Genomic DNA, 17,622 nt, shown 5'->3' with positions numbered 1-17,622 from the left:
TAGAGAAAAATTTAACACATATCTAGGTCCCAAAATCTTAATTACTGCACACTTACAAAGTGACTAGTCAGAAGATGTTGTAACTAGCTAGCTACCTCTCCTAAACTTATCTTCTAAATACAGTCTTTATGACTTGAAAATCTGGTTTACATTTTAACAACCTTATTTTCTGAAAATGTTGGAAGTATACTTGTTCACAATACAGATTAGGCAGTTGCCCTTATACAAGTGAAAACAGGCCAGGTGTATGATAATACCTCCAGTGTTTGTCAACATTATTGCCAAGGAAAGTAATCTGCAAAAATTTATCTCACTTAAAAATTTCCCAAAAATATGTATTTTAAAAAATATGGGCCTTTGCCCCAGAAATTTTTCTCTTTTCCTTTACCTGGATCCATAAACTTACTGAAGTACCTTCATGTGCAGCTAACAGAACTGCAAATCTTCCTCAAGAGATTGAATGCAGCTCAACACAAATATCTAGCACATTAAAATATGCTCAAACAATAATTCCAGACGTAACAGGCAAAGACTCTCATCTGTGCTAAAATAAACCTCAGCATAAGCATGTGTTCAGAAGTACGACTTTTTTCAGCTAGAGAGAAGCCACAGTGGTGGTTATAATGTCACTATGGTTAGCCTCAATGCCTCAATGGAACTCCTCTCGGCTCCACAACCATCTGAAGTTGGTCTGAATATTGAAAGATAAATGCTTTGGATATGTTACCACTTTTCTTTCAAAGAAAGAAAATTCAAGTTGGGTTCATTTTCAGATCTGCTATATGTACTGATCAAAGAACAAAAAATTAAGTGGCGATTCCACATTCTAAAGCCCAACGTGAACAACATCATTCAACTGTATTTCTAATTTGCAACATGATCTGCACACTTGAGGCCTCTACATGATGAGCTTTGATAATGGGCATTATTATCAGGAAACGCCCATGCACTTCACCCAAAACCTGACTACAAAATGGTGCGCAGGTCTACAGCCAAGTGAGAAAGAATTTACTCAAGGCAAACATGTTCATAAAGCAATCAGGGTTATCTCTAAAGCTGTCAGGTTATGTCTTTATTCCTCTCAAAGGAAATGAAAACTGCTCATGATTTGGAAACATGCTAAGAGGTATAAAAACTGAGAAAGGGAATGTAAGTATAAAGAACAACCTAGATATAAATAATTCAATTATACTTAACAAATCGAAGGATTTCAATACCTGGCCCACCTTTTAAGCTACTGATAAAAAAAACAACTCTTGTTTTCTATTTACTATTGCAAGTTACTAAATCAAATTACTTTAAAATCAACATTAAACAAATAAAATTTCACTAGACACTTCAATCAATTCAAAGTACTGAGTTCAGTCAAATTCCAAAGTGGACAAACTTTTGAGACTTATTTTTCTTAACATAAACAAAATGGATCCAATGTTTGAGGGTACTCAATACTAAAAAGTCAACAAGGCCATAAGTACTGATTTCCATGATGACTCATAATCTTAAAATATTTTCTTCTAACATATTTGGATTACATAAACATGAAACGTTGATGCAAAAGTTAATTTTTTCATTTCAAAAAGAAATCTGGGTATGTTTAGGTGCTAAACAATGCTTGCTCTTTACTTAAACTATGTTGGCCTCTCACTGGTTTTATTTCCTTTGGGAAATAATGCAAGTATGCTAGCCCTAATTCTATTCTCTTTTTCTGAGTTCTTTTCAATTCTGTTTCCTTATAAAATTTCCTCCTCCAATGTAATTTAATTTTAAAAAAGTTGTCCTCTTAACATTTAAAAAAAAGTTTTAATATCAGAAACAAAAATTAACTGGTTCAAAGGTCATGCTTTAGCATGTTCCTAACAATTACTGAAAATAACGTTATTGACAAAGTTACAGTAAACCCAAAATGAATGGCAAAGGATGTAATTATTCCCTTTAACATCTTCATTAAGGATTCTTTCCCCTAAAAAGTTGAAAATAAAGCCAAAATACAATTGGGACATTATGATACATATAAAATTGAGTCAATAAATAAAATCTTAACTATATTACTATTTTTTGTTTTAAAATACTTAAAAGAATTCAGGAACAGAACACACAATTGACTAAATTATGCAAGATGTGACTGCATCTCAAGTGAGGCACAGACAGAACCATACTAATTGTGAACAGTGTTTATCCATGGAAAGTAACATCACGTAAGGTCACCTTAGAATAAAACACTGTTCACTGAAAACTGAGAGGACGCTGGAATAACTGTTTAAGAAAGGCATACAATTTTAAATGGTAAAATGCTTCAGGGCCAGAATGAAGAGGTTTCCATTCTAATGCTAATAACTGTGACTAGTAGTGGCCTCCTTAGTGGCCGCCTAGAGAAATGCAGAAAACTTGTGGCTTAGCAGGAAGGAGACCCTGGATAGACTGATGGTACCTATCATAGGTGGACCTGTAAAGTATATGCATCTTTTGAAGGAAGAAGGAAAATGATGGTACATCTTCCATATTTTTTAACCTTTCTCTAGATAAAAATTAGAGTGCTCGTACAAGGTAACAAATTCTGTTACTGATCCATATTACAAAGCTAACGTCCCCCAGACCCAGGGTTCTTTCTATTGTGCAAGTTATAGGAAAAAAGGCACTCTAAAATATGAGTCCCTCTCCTGGGCCTTCAAAGATTTTTAATTAAAGATGAAAGCTGTGCAAGATCAGAAGAATATGAGAAAGCCAGAAGCAAGAAGGGTGCTAGGGCCTCAGCAGTCCTATTAACAGAAGTGAATTCCAGATTATTTGACACAAAGGCATTGAGAACGCTATTAATTCTCATTTACCAGGATAAACTGTAATATTAAAGAGGGCCCAGGGGTGTACATCAGACTGTCTGTGCAGGAGCAAGCATGAGGTTTTCTTTCCTGGGCGAAATTCCAAGGCCGTATCAACGTCTGGGTTCTTTGCTTATCATCATCCCAAGAGATCTACTGCTTGGGTGTCAAAGATGCACTCTAAATACATGATGAGTCAAACATACTATCTTTATTCCTAACAATCCATTGTACGTATAATGGCTCAATGAAATCATGTACTTCACTTTGAATTTATCGGTTTGATAAAAAGGAGTTTAGAATGGTGGTTCGCAAATTAGAACATCCAAGAGGACACCCATAAAACAGCCTTCAAACAATTCACAAAAACGAAAAATAAAAGAAGAAAGGTTTCTTTTTGGTAGAACACTGAATAAGAAACAAGTCAAAAGGCCAAAAAGGGGCACATGTCTGCCTGCTGCTGTATCCCTCTCACTCATCTCACACCTCTGTCTTCTCTCTGAAGTCTTTCTTATTCAGTCTCAATTAACTTCTGGCGTCTTTGGAACCAGCTGGTCCAAAGAAAGAAGCTGAAGAAAATTCAAAGTGAATCTTAGTACTGATGCTACTGAGAGAACTGGATAATAATTTTAGACAGTACTATTAGGTTATAATAAATCAGAAGATGAATCATAACTCAAAAATCATTTAAAGCTACTATTTTTTAGCCAGCCATCAGAAATAATACTGCTTTAAAAATTAAAGGCGGCTCTCTTGCTCTCATTCTCTGAGAATACATTTAATATTGAGTACACATTACTATTACTTTCCAGTTACTGGGGTATTTAAAGGAGTCATTTCTCTAATGAAGATTGAGTCGGCCCTGATGAGAATATATCAGCCTTTAAAGATCTAATTCTTAGGAACTATGCATATTTGATAAGCATGTGTGAGACTCAAAGCAGAGAAAGAAAAGATTGGTTCTGTCTGATTCCTAAGAGAATACTCAAATACCATCATAAAAAGATCAAAAGGCTTACAAGGCTTGATAAAGGTTTTTTTGAGGAAAAGCTGTCTGATATATACACATATGCATCTGCGTGTATATGTGTGTGTTGTATTAAATTATAAGTTGTATTAGACTATTAGAAACCATTTTGAAATGTTAAATTAAAAATGTAAACTGTCAAGAGAGAAACAACAGCAAAGTACTTATTGAGCAACAGAAAAAATATTTACCATTAAAAATCAACCTGGCTCAACTACCTCCAGCCAGAAGAGATGCTTTGTTCAAGGTGCCAAAGTAGGTATCTGACAACAAACCCAACAAAAGGCAGTAGGTAATCAACAGTGACTTTCTTTTTCCACCAACCCAGTAACCACTGGAGTTACAAAAAAGGACAGAGAGCTGTCTAAACTGCTAAGAACAAAGGGGAAAGTAGCAAAGTATTGAGAAAATCACAGCTTGAAAGGACTTAATGACTAATCACAAAGTGTCAACACTTATTCAACTCTCTGGACTTAGATGTCATCCTGTTTCCAAGACCTGGTTTTACTATTCCTATATGCTCTTAAAATCTTTTCCATCTGATATTTAGTGCTTTTTAGGAAAGAATGAAGGCCATACCCTCGTCTACAATCCTTGGATAGTTAGAATAATCACACAGCCAGAGGCTCATGAGATCCAAAGGCTAGTTAGTTAGTGCCTTTATTTTCATAGTTGCTCAAGTGAATCCTCCATCAGAATCTTTCCTTCATCCATAAACATTCCCAACATTTCCTACTTTTACTATCAGTTAAACGAAAATGCTGGTGTGAGGGAAGCCCTTTTTTGGCCCTTTGAAAACTGATACTAATTTAGAAATCACTCTTTGTCTGCCATTAACTAAAATGTACACTGCTGATTTTATTTGCTCAGAATATGAGAGTCATGTTATGAAGAAAACTTTTAACACACAGCTCAAATTAAAACAAAAGCTCTGAATTGTGAATCTGGATACAGGTACTATTTACACTTAGACCTCTTCATTTAAAGTCCTACATCTATATAGCATGCGGCAAAGAAAAAATACAGCTGTAACACAGTTGAAGGGAGTGCTGCATTCCAAATTTAGCTTTTTACATCAAGGTAACAATTAAATTTTACATTATCCCTTGAAGAGTCTAGCTATTATTTTTTTTAAAGCTCTGATGAGAAATTAAATTACTGCTTTACATCTGGAAGTACAGATAACTACGGTTATTGTGGCATTTCATTATTTCCAGTGGAACCAAGATCCCTACCTACTATGTCATTCTAAACGGGCTATGAATGACTAGATACTCCAGAACAGACAGTAATTAACTTATTTCACTTCTCTGTCTCAGAGAGATAATCTCTTTTGAGATCTCCAATTTTATTTGATAGCCTGAATTTGGGGTAACTCTAAATATGCTTTTCAAATTCTCAGTATCATGTAGAGAGATCTAATAAAAATTTTTTAAATGTGGTTTCCATACAACGTATTGAGTTGGACACAACTTTTAAAAAGTAATTTGTTTATTTCAATGACTAACAACTTTTTTTTTTTTTTTTTGGCCACATGGCTGCATGGCGTGGCTTGTGGGATCTTAGTTCCCCAACTAGCGATCAAACCTGCGTCCTCGGCAATGACAGCACGGAGTCCTAAGCACTGGACAACCAGGGAATTCCCAACAACTTTCTTTTTAGTATGAATATATTTATGGGAAAACTGTAAATCTTCTCTCATTTAATTCAATCAGCCTTTTTCAAGTCCCATGGAAAAATATCCTCTCTTAAAACTTGAGTTCCTATTTCACTGAATAAGAAAATCAGGAATACTATTTTTAACCACTAAATTGTTACTATCTGGACATATTTAGACAATTAAAAGGAAGGAAGGCTTCTAAATTGATCTTTCTGAAATTGGATCACAGCCATCTCTTCATGACCAGCAAGCCAGGTGCGCCAACAGGCTTGCCACTAGCCTAACAAATCAGACTTCTTATGTTTAAAGATTGGCACTGAGGACCAGAAACACAAATATAGCTCAAAAAACTAAGTATCAAGCTTTAGAGGTAGAAAAGCTTCAGAGCTTTAAAAGCTGCAAGAAGGTATAACTCCATCCCATCCCCTCTCCCTATCCCCTGATGTGGGGTTATAATATTCAAATCTGCATAAATTATCCCTTAATTATTTGCAATTAATATACAACACTGATTTGCATGCCCCCAAAGTCTCTATTAGCCATTTTGGATAATTATAAAATAGTGAACACCTATATATACTACATGCCATGCAGTGTTCTAAATGCTCTGCTGCTCTTCAATGAAAATCAGAATTCTCCATTCATATTTCTACAGGTTATAGGGGGCCTTGTTACAACACCTATTTAGTAATGACCTATATATGCATACAACTTGGATTCAGTCAGCTACAAAGCCATTTTTCACTCAAAGATTCTGCTGGATAATTGAAAAAATAGAAATATTTTTTCAATAAAAATTGAAATATATTAAGGTTATGCTACTAGATAAAAATAGTGAACAAATTGTTAATTTATTTGGTAGACGAAAATTATTTCTAACAAACAACTGAAACAGCAAAATGATAGTCATATCACTTGCTTTTAACAGGAAATTTTTAATGAGCAGACAACAAAAAATGCTAATATACTATAAAAAAGAAACAACAGAAATGAAATGGAAAGACTGCATATTTTCAGTGTAGCTATATTTAATGAAGTCTAAAAAACCTTCACTTTTAAAAGTCAGCATGAATTAAGTGCAAGAATAACTTGCAGTAAATAGATTCTTTGCTATGTGATGCTAATATTACTGGATTTTCTTTGCCGATTTGTTAAGTATTACTAAAAAACATAAAAGTATTGGCATTACAAATTCATCTTAAAAGCAAGGCAGTGGCTATTGTATTTAACTATTTGCAATGCTTGTGTGAAGGCTTTAAATCTGTTTTGTAATTTACAAATGGAATTCTACAAAGATGTGTTTCATCACTCTAAAATGTGTCTATCTTTCCTCCTGTATGTGTGTTCAAGGTCTATTTACTTAGATCTTAGTTACAGATTTCAGTCATAGGTTATTATGGAATGTGTCCTGCAAAAATGTATGTTTAAGTCCCACTTCCAGTACCTCAGAATGTGACCTTGTTTGGAAATAGGCTCATTATAAATATAATTAGTTAAGATGAGGTCATGCTGGAGTAGAGTGGGCCCCTAATCCAATGTAACTGGTATGCTTTTAAGAAGAAAATTTAGATACAGACATGCATAGAAGGAAGATGATGAGAAGACACATGATGGAAGACAGCCACGTGACGACACAGGCAGAGGCTGAAGTGATGTATCTACATGCCAAGACCAAGGATTACTGAGAACTTCCATAAGCTGGGAAAAGGCAAGGAAGGCTCCTCCTCTAGAGCCTTCAGAGAGTGCATGGCCCTGCCAACACCTTGATTTCAGACTTCTAGCCTCTAGGACAATGAGAGATTAAGTTTCTGTTGTTCTGGGCCACCCAATTTCTGGTATGTTGTTACAGCAGCTCTAAGAAATTAATTATACAGACCATATATTAAAATCAGAATCTACCTGTCCAAAAGAGCATCTTTTAAAGTAAAGCATAGCTCTGAAGTCAGCAAACCCTGGGTTCAAACACCTACGCAAATCAAAGGCTGTGTGACCATGGACTTGAGTTTGCCTATTTGTAAAGAAGGGAAAGTGAATCCTACCAGAAAGTATATTTCTGAAGATAAATTATATAGAATGTCCATGACACAGAGGTTAAAAATGTTCTCTCTCCACTCTCAAATCCCTTTCCCTGTAATGAGAATGTATTTTAACATACGGTCGAGACTATTTGGCTAACAATTCAGAAAGCAATATGGTAAAAAGAGGGCTGTAATCCAAATACTAAATAAATTTTATAAAAAACACTGTCCTAAATGAAGCCCTGATGGCTTTACTACTTAGAAATCTCTAAATCTTTATCCTGGGTATGACCACAGTGCTATGTGATGTGATGTTTTTCAGAATCTTCTAAGAAGGTAACTTCTACTCTCTCCAATCTAAAAGTCTCGAAGTAGTTTCAATCACCAGGAGGAAAGACCAATTCTTAAACAAGTTATCTTTTATACTTTCAAAGATTATTTTATTTATTTAATACAAGTCTTCTGATTTTACTAATATTCTTACTAATGTGTAAACTGACCCGAGTTCAGTAATAAACACAAGACTCATGTCATTAAAAAGTGATTGTTCCAATGCAAGAACTTTTTATTTCATTGTAATAATCATAACATAAGCAAATAATAACTTCAGCAAGATTAGTAGAAATAGAAGTATAACTCACAAATATGATAAGCATGTTTCCCCTGATATGTGGATTAGGCAGTAATATGGCCATCAATGTTTAGAATCATCTGTCTACAAGACTCTGGAAAAGGTGATCAAAGGCCAGCACCAAGACATGCTGTGGATTAAACCTCACGTGAATCTAAGTTTAGTGACTTGAAGAAATCCTAGAATCAGGTTATATATTCTAATAAAGTAAAATAACTACAAATTATCCACTACTACCAAAGACAACAGCTAACCTCTAAGACTACTTGAATTCAAGTGGTGAATAAAGACTAACATTGAATGCTTATTATGTGTAAAAATAATTTTACATATTTTATTTATTTCAAGCCACAGAATATTCCTAATATAGGAGTTTTATACATAAGAAAACTGAGTACTAAGTTTTGGCTAAATATACAGTGTATAACCGCCACATTCTAGGAAGGAGCTGCCAAAGCCACAAAAATATAAATTTGCAAGCTCTCACTAGCTCTGCTTTACATGTATTAAAATGTTTTAAAGAATAAAAAAAGTTTTGAAATTTTATTTAATCTGTGGGGAAAGGTGTTTTCAAAACGAAATCTTATTTAATATCAATGCAACACAAACCTGCCTCCGAAGTAGCAAGTTATTTAGAAAGTTAACAATGTTATGCTATGGTATCACTGTAAGATAAAAACAAATCCTGAAATTAGAATCTAAGAAAATGAAGCTGAAGTGAATGTTCAGCCCCAAATACACTTGTTAACAATGAAAACACAAATTTAATGTTTCACTGCAGCCTTACCCTATAAGAATAAGCCTGGTAGGGCTGTTACATTTTTCTGCACAAATTTCTTTGCCTTTTCTAAAAAGAAGAAGAACTTATAGTTGGTGAGCCTCTGACATGTGTGTCTGGCACTTTATTAAGTGACATGATAATTTTTAAATAACAGACCTGGGTTTCAAATCTTTGCTCAAATATTTACAAGCTGTGAGATGTTAGGATATTAAATCTGTGACTTAGTAAGAGGCATTAAAGTAACAATTACCTCACAGGACTGTCATTGAGGATTATATTATGCAGATAAGAGAATCATCCCAGTTCTTGTCACATAGTATATGTCTATTAAATATTAGCTAATATTAAAAAAAAACCAAAAAACCAGCCCTGCAGGCCAGCTCTTAAGAAATGATGCTTAGAGCTACAGTAACTTGTCCAAAGACATACATTTAGAAATGTTAAAGCTAGTTTTGAAAACTCAAAGGCAATAAAATCTGTACTGTCTTAAAAAGTGTTTCAGTATTGTTAGCCTTTCCCTCTGTTCCTCCTGCTTCCTCAGCTGGTCTTTTACAGAAGAGAGAACTTATTTCATTGACTCAAGGTATTTATATGCTGGAAACATTAGAAATCACTAAGCAAAGGAGTAGCAAATTGCTTTCAAGAGACTAATCCAACTGATAGTCTCTGACTGGAATGATAGGTCAAAAAGGAGACTGGGAGGTGCTATGAAGAGAAGGATGAGAATTCTGAGAAGAGCAGAAAAATAAGACAACACAGTGACAACTGCCCATGGGGAGAGTGGTAGTGGTGGGAGGCGGGAGGACAGACAACACAGGTCAAGCAAGTGCTACACTCTGCCACTGCTGGGCAAGTTTAACACGCTCATTAAACTAACTCATCTCCTTCTCACTGAACTCAGAGCTCAAGGTCACAAGTACCAGGTGCACTCTCTACCACTTATTGGGCTCTGCACACGCATGCCCCAGTTTCCTTCACTACAGGTCACCCTGCTATGCGAAGCGCCTCACGTTTCTCATACAATGTAAAGTTAGCCCATTAGCACCTTTCGCCCCCTTCATACACTACACGTATTTTACAAATTGCTTGGAATCCTTGTTTTGTATTGTGACTAGAACAAGGCAGAGTAATTCTAAGTAGGTATGAGGTGAAGAGCCCCCTGAAACAAGAAACCTAAGTAGAGGGGAAGAAAAATGTCTGAGCAAAAGCTCATGCCAAAATAAACCACTGACTTGCATTAGTTTTTGATGTGCAACCTACAAAGTAGTCCTCCTAATAACATTACTCCTAGTTCCTGATACATTTAATGCTTGCAGTTTTGGTCCCAAAGGGCCTCTTTCTATAATCAAAGAGTTTAATTACACAATATATCAAGTAAATTTTTCTTTGAGGTATCCTATAACAAAGTTTCAATTGAGTCAAAAATACTTCCAACAAAACTATCTCATATGCTTCCTTCCATCCCTTTCTTGCTGTAATAATTCATTTTCAGATTAACACTTGAATTTAAAACATGAGTGATGATGGACTTCTCTGTTTTTTATTCATCCTCCAATACCAATTACCACAATTAAGTATACACTTTACTGAAACATTAAAAATAATTTTGTATCACTATTTTACTTTAAAAAAAAACCTTTTTAAAAATCGCAAGTGTAGGGTACATTAAATATTTACATATTCTAGCATATCTAAAGTGGTGATATATGAAAGGTGTGTGTTTGTGTATGAATATAAACATGTTATCTCCGCAGGAGATTCTGTACTAGTATGTCTGTGGTGACCATCCCCCTCACATTTTCAAAGAGCTCTACAGGTGATTCTGTCACATATCTCCTGGCTGAGAACCACAGGGAAAGTGTATTTCAAACAGCTTTCAATACACATGCCATCATTTAAAGTATGGCCCCCAAAGAAAACAATTTGGGCGATTAATTTTAAATTCTAGTTCCAGAAAGTTTTGCTGGATCAAGGTCTCTTGTTCTTAAATCTCCCATTAAAAAAGTGTAGTAAACTTTTTTTCAGAAGTAGAAAATAACATTTTTAGAGCCTACAACTTAATTTACAGCTGTTTGCTATAAAACCACAGCATCATCAATTAAGGAAACAATCCTCTGCCACACTGTAATATTTACGATTACTTACGTAATTTTATTTTACCTATCTTAAAAATGAATATACTTGCTCTCCTCTTCTACATTATGTAAAATAGTTAAAGAGTAAAATGTTAAGCTTTTTTCCTTTGAAAGAGTTAAAAGCCCTTAAAACGTTTTAATATAGCACCCAATAATAATGGTGAAGGCACATAAGGTATAACAAAAGTTAATTTTTTCATTAAATGTTGTGCCCATCTAAAATATATACAATGACCCCCCCAAAAATCAAAATTTTTCTAAATCACTAAGGCAATATATATATGAAATATATATATACCCCCCCCCAAAGAAATACCATATTTCTTTGATTCTTTGACACGTTTTACATGTTGACATTTCTGAATTGCGAACGCATCTTATAATCACTTGTATGTCATATTGGAAGCATTTTTAAATTTTTGAATGGCGCTTCTTACAATCAATGGCATCTTAGATCTGATGAACTAGTGTTTATAAAAAAATACGTTTTCAAATTAAAAGAGGTAACTTTTTCTTTTTAAATGTTAACAAAACTGTCCCATTACCAAAACAACCCCAAATGTGTGAAAAATGGCCAATAAATTTGGTCAAGCAACTAAATTATCAAAACAAAAGAAACTGCTCTGGTAAGAATGTAACAGCTTAAATAATAAACAAATTGTATTAACTGAATATTATATGAAGTCATTTCCAGAGTTTTAAACAAATAACTTTATACTAATCCTCCTTCCAATGCTTTCTAAGTATTTTGTCCACCCTATACACTGAAATAAAATTAAAGGAACAATCCACCTATGATACGCTATAAAGACTACTTTGCTTTAAAATAAATTTCTACCTACAATATAAATGATCAAAGTACAGCATACGCATTCATGCTAAGAACAGAAGCCAATGTTTAATGAAATGTCTCAAGACATAAAAAAATTAAAAAATTTATGTCTATTAACGCTGCACTCTACTAATACCACAGAAAGTCCTATCATTCTCTCTCTAATGTATCACAAATCAAAACACTACGTGATCTTGTGTCTAATGTAATTACTGCCTGCAGCACTTCAAACTGGATTAAAATATTTAGGTTACTCCTTGCTTATTTCTAATTGCTAGCATTCTAGTGACAGCAGTAATATGATCAAAAGCGTCAAAAATGTGAAAAGTCATATCAAACTTAGCCAAGGAAGACAATTAACTTTTCTCTCCATCATTAAAAAAAAAAGTGAATGTAAATATCAATTTTGGAAATTCAGTATGAGGATGAACAAATACCCTTTCACTCAAACATTACACAACAATACAAGGATAAAGTGAGCCTAACTATACATGATTATTTTTCAGCTGTTTTAAGAGCGTAACACATTTCCAAGATGCGTTTCTAGTATACAGTACTGACAACTGATTAAGTAACTTCCATCAGAATCTTTAAATCAGTGTAATACTTGTACACATTTTGTTTTCAAGTTTGCACATGAAGGGCCAAGGGTGATAAAAAGCTTGGGATCAAAAGTCACTGAAAAGTCTCAGTTTTTTTTTTATTGCTACTTATTCCAAGTGAATGTCACTTAATTTTAATAATGATAAATGTAAGTAAAGTTTGAGAGAAATCCCAGTTAATAAAATTTCCTTAAGGACAAGGCTAATCTTTCCAGAACCTTAAAACTTTGTACCAATGTCAGTTTTTTCCAATAGCCCAAGGAAATGATCTGAAACCAACTCAAATTATTGGACTGAATTCAATTACCTTAAACATCAAACTTCCACTCTCATCCACTTTTCCAAAATCCAAAATAAATAACATACTATTTCTATTTCAGGACCTATAAGAAGAAAAGACTTTATTTTTGGCGAGGATCCTTAAAGATCTGTAGATCATCAGAGGTAAGCAAAAACAACCCAATTTTAAATGGCTAGTGTACGCTATCACTGGGGGGGGGGGGGGGGGGACCAAAAGTAACTTAAGAATTTTAGATAAATAGAACAAATGATGCATTATTGGAATAGGAAACAAAATGACTATTCACAGGACCAAATGAAAGCCTTCATTAGAAATGAAAAAACACCAATGGTTTTATATATATGTGTATAAATGTAAAACCCAAAGGAGAAACAAACAGCAAATAAATGAAAAGCAAAAGCAAAAGAATACTAATAATAAATAAAACAGGAAACTAATCCCAAAGTTTTCTACTACGCAGTTTACCTTGGAGGCTAATCTGAATAGTGTTATGCAGAGCCTACAAAATACATGATGGACACATTGTTTCTGGTATACAAATTAATGTTTTTAAATCCACCAATACCACTCTACATTTTGTGCAATTAAGAAATTCACTTCAGGCAAGTGACCAGTAAGTACTTTAGTACAAGCACTATCTATGCAGAATAGCAAATATAGTGTAAACAAAGCAATGCAAGCATTTACGTGGAATTCGGCTCTATGCTAAATCTGGCTTTATGCTTAACTGTTATTAGAAAAGAACTGCCAAACTGCCAATGTATTTCTTTACAATATTTCTTATTTTACCATCATAAAGGCTAAGAGCTGTAACTATGAGCAATGTCAATTAGCCAAATTTCTCTAATTTTCTATCCAGTTTTAAAGCATATTTTATTATCTAAACTATCAAACTTTCTATTTTTCTCTGTATGTGCATGAAAATAGATGTACAGAGAAACAGAAAAATCTACATATGACTTACACAATAAATATACACAGACATTACATACATACTAATGAGACTGCATGATTTTTATATCAAAGTACATGCTTTTTCCACCACATGGTTCTTTGTTCTTGTTATTAAGAGTAATAGAAAAATTTTGCAACAACTAAGCACATGCTGCTAAATGATCCGTGGTTTTAAGAATCTGTAGGTTAAAAAAATACAATTCCTAGAACACTGTTATCAAACAAATAAGTTTTATTGGCATCTAAAAACAAAATTCACCCAACATTGAAACGTACTTTAATATTTATGTTGTTTTCTTTTTTTCTTTTTTCTTTTTTACTCACTGCAGTATGAGGAACAAATCACAAACACTTACTTTGGAGAAACAGAGACCATAGTGTAGATTTTACAAAATCACTTTTTAAAATCTCTGTATTGTGCTCCTCAAATTTCTAGAGCCAGTCTTTGCATAAAATATCACAGCTTTGTCTATTACCTTAAAATCCTGCAGCAGCCTAAAGATACGGATAAGATATACCACCACTTGCTATTTTGAAATATGTCTATTACCATATCCAACCTAATGGTAGTATCTAAAAAATTCTTTCTTCCATAGGAAGTCTCTGACAAGCTGTTATTCATTTCCTTGAAGTTAAAAGAATCTGGGGGCAACATTAATATTTTATCAGAAAAATAAAAAAATGTTTACCTACCATGTTCATATTAAGAACAATGTCTATACAAGTCAGTTGTACAATTATTTTAAGAGAAAGGTGAACATGAACATCAGATTAACTTAATTCTGGCAGACATAAGTGAACAACTATGGTCCAGTCAGCCATTAATCTATTACAGAGAGATGACAACTTTACAAAATGTATCTTTTACCTACTGAGTGATGATTATGTCCCCTCAGTTTCTGTGCTTTCTACCACTGGTTCACTCTCTATATCAGCAACTGTGTCACTCTTCTCCTTGTTTATTTCACTTGAAGATGTCAGTTTTTCATAAAGTTCAGGATCACTCTGTGCTGGTAAGGGTGGTGGCTGAGCATGTCTCTCGGTATTTTCACCATTAACCTGAGGCACATTATCACCTTTTCGTTGCGAAGTGGCCCCTTCAAAAAAATCAAAAACCCGAGCATGAGGAGGGGGGACCCAGGTGTTTTGAATTCTATCTCGTCCGAGACGATTTCCATTAATTTCTCTGCAGAAATCAAAATCTCTGTCATCTCTATCCCTTTGCCTCTCCCAGGGTCTTCTGCGGTCATCAAAATCTCTGTGAACTTCTTGTCCAAATCCTCTGTTCCAAGGACCACTTCTAGGATCAAACCGATAGTTTCCAGATCGAAATCTACCTCTTTCTTCATGTAAGCCTTTGGGACCACCATAGACAGGCAGAACTCGATGCTCTCTCTCATCAAAATCTCTATGCCCCCAGGGCTTTTCTGGATTAAAGCCAAAGTGGTCTCTCCGACCAAGATGATCTATGCCTGGCCTCACAAGATTCTCTCTAATATCTACAGGAGGTCTTCCAAAGTGATCTCTACCATCTAACGGAGGCCTTCCAGGACCTTCTCTTGGATCTACAGGCCGTCCAACCACATCCCTAACGTCCACCGGGGGAGGTCTACTAATAGCTTCCCTGGTTTCTATGGGAGGAAACCGGTAATCTCTATCTCCTTCCTGTTGCATGTTATCACTCCCAAGTGGTATCCTTTTTTCTGGATTAGCAACATTGTCTACACTTTGTCTTCCAGGAACTAGAAAAGGTCTTTCAGGTGGACTAAAAATATCTCCTGGAGGAAAAGGACCACGGGGTGGTGGATGAAGAGCTGAATCAAGCACTGCTGGGGGAGGGAGTCCCCGTTGGGGTGGAATTCCAGGCTGCATTAAAGGGAATCTTGGTCCAGGCGTCTGTGGTATTAGTCCTGGACGAATGTCTAACATTGGCATTGCAGGCATCCTTTGATTAGGAAGATTTAAAGGCGGTAAATTTTGAGGCCCAGCTGGTGGCTGTGTTCCCAAAAGTCCAGAAGTATTTGGAACACTGGGTGGTTGTACTCCTATAAGTCCGGAATTGTTAGGTATGTTTGGGGGTAGCACGCCCAGAAGTCCAGAACTACTCGACACACTCGGTGGCTGTATTCCCAAAATTCCAGAGTTATTTAGAATATTTGGTGGCTGGCCTCCAATCATCCCAGCACTATTGGAAATATTAGATGGCCGGACTCCAAGAATTTCATTATTACTTGATACATTTGGTCTTTGGACTCCCAGAATCCCAGAACTGTTCGTCACACTTGGAGGCTGTCCTAAAATTGCAGAGCCACTTGAGATATCATTTGGAATCACTAAAATGGAAAGAAGAAAAATAATACAATCAATCATTCTGGTGTGAAAAAGAAACTATATAGTTATTAATGCTATAATTTCCAGTAGTTAGCTTAATCAGCTACTGGTATCCCCCCAAGAACCAAGGTATACTAGATATTAAATAAAAATTAAAGCTAAAGTTACTAATACCGTATGTAGTGAAATATAAATATTAAAACATAAGTGGGGCTGCTACCTAAAATCTTTACATGAAATGTTTTTTAAGTTAAACAAAAATGTCAGGTTTTATACTGATTCCCCATCTTTACTTCTTAAGTACAAACAAGTCTTAATATACTGACAGTGGTGCCATAAAAAAAGGACCTGCTGCTTTCAAACAGCACACGTATCTCCTGGACCCAGCGGAGTATCTGGCAGAAGTTATTTACAACTAATACTTGGTTTTTTTTAAAATCTTTCCATAAGTATACATATTTTGTGCGATCTTATTTTGATAACACATTAAAACAGTCCCAATAGGCCAAAAAAAGGAGGAGGAGGAGTCAATGGAAAGGTGTCAAAATCTATACTATCCTGAACAAAATGCCAAATTTGTTTTTAACAGGAATTTTCGGAGATAAATTTTTTACACATGCATGGCACTTAAGAATTAAACACCGATATAAAGAAGTAGTACTTATAATTTAACTATGTATTTCTGGGGATTTCTTTTCTTTCTTTCTTTTACCTGATCTGGTGTTTTCACCAGAAGAAATCTGGTGGTCTATAAGATGAGGTACTTTTTCTTCAGGCTCTGCTTGTTTAGTTGGAGGATTAAAAACATTTCCAGCTGGCAGAGCGGAAGTAGCAAGACTGCTGGCAACAGAACCACCTGGTAAAACAAGGCTACCAAATCCAACATCTTTCACAGTTTCTGGAGTCATAGATAATGGCGGCTGCACTAAAGCTGTTTAAAGAAGGAGAATATATATTTCAGATTTAATTAGCTAATCAATTCATGTGTTAAGTTAAAATATTAAGTATGACCAACACTGGTCTTCTCAAAGTTTTAAATGACTTCCTATTCTATTTCCCCAATTATCTTGGTTAAGACTGCTCAGTTAACATGACATATGTGAATTCTCTTCTGGTCCCTGTATTTCATTTTTAATGAAAACTAACTTCTGGCAGCTTGTTTCATTTAATGGCATCTCTGTATTACCTACCACACTGTATAATAACTGATGCTCCAAATGACAAATGAGTCATCATGAAGAGGCTAAATTATATTTAGAAAGCTTTGTTTTTAAAAAATAGGGAAAAACAATTTTTAGAAATATTTTCAAGAGAAATGTTTAGTATAAATAAGGATCCATACATAAGAAGAAAATCCCAGAAAAAAAAAAAAATCATAATTTTTCAAGGATGCCAGTACAGGAGTATCTAAATATACATAAATAATTGCTGTAGACCAACAAATATGTGAAAATCTGCCCAATCCCCTTGAAATTATAAGTACTAGGCTCTTTACATTCACTACACTTTGTCAAATGAGATTAGAAACTCATCA

The 17,622-nt window shown here is 34.7% G+C and overlaps 1 protein-coding gene across 8 annotated transcripts in view; it reads right to left on the bottom strand.

Annotated features, from left to right (window-relative positions):
- The window catches only part of SCAF8 (SR-related CTD associated factor 8), a 204,305-nt gene that overhangs the window by 115,090 nt on the left and 71,593 nt on the right, over positions 1 to 17,622 (bottom strand). For 4 of the 8 annotated variants that reach the window (XR_009054339.1, XR_009054341.1, XR_009054340.1 and 1 more), the window contains exons 19-20: positions 16,801 to 17,019; positions 14,626 to 16,090 (exon numbers count right to left, since the gene is read on the bottom strand). Coding sequence is in view for 5 of the 8 variants with exons in the window: in XM_057739333.1 (XP_057595316.1) it covers positions 14,640 to 16,090; positions 16,801 to 17,019 (1,670 nt within the window). In the remaining 3 variants the exon portion in view is untranslated. Of the gene's footprint in view, positions 1 to 13,974; positions 16,091 to 16,800; positions 17,020 to 17,622 lie in introns of those variants that run through there. The other 4 variants (XM_057739335.1, XM_057739332.1, XM_057739334.1 and 1 more) reach the window with 1 other exon arrangement.

Source organism: Hippopotamus amphibius, chromosome 6, assembly GCF_030028045.1.
Source record: "Hippopotamus amphibius kiboko isolate mHipAmp2 chromosome 6, mHipAmp2.hap2, whole genome shotgun sequence".
Taxonomy (NCBI): Eukaryota; Metazoa; Chordata; class Mammalia; order Artiodactyla; family Hippopotamidae; genus Hippopotamus; species Hippopotamus amphibius.
Note: the sequence above shows the minus strand (reverse complement) of the source record. Positions and strands in the feature narration are given on the sequence as shown.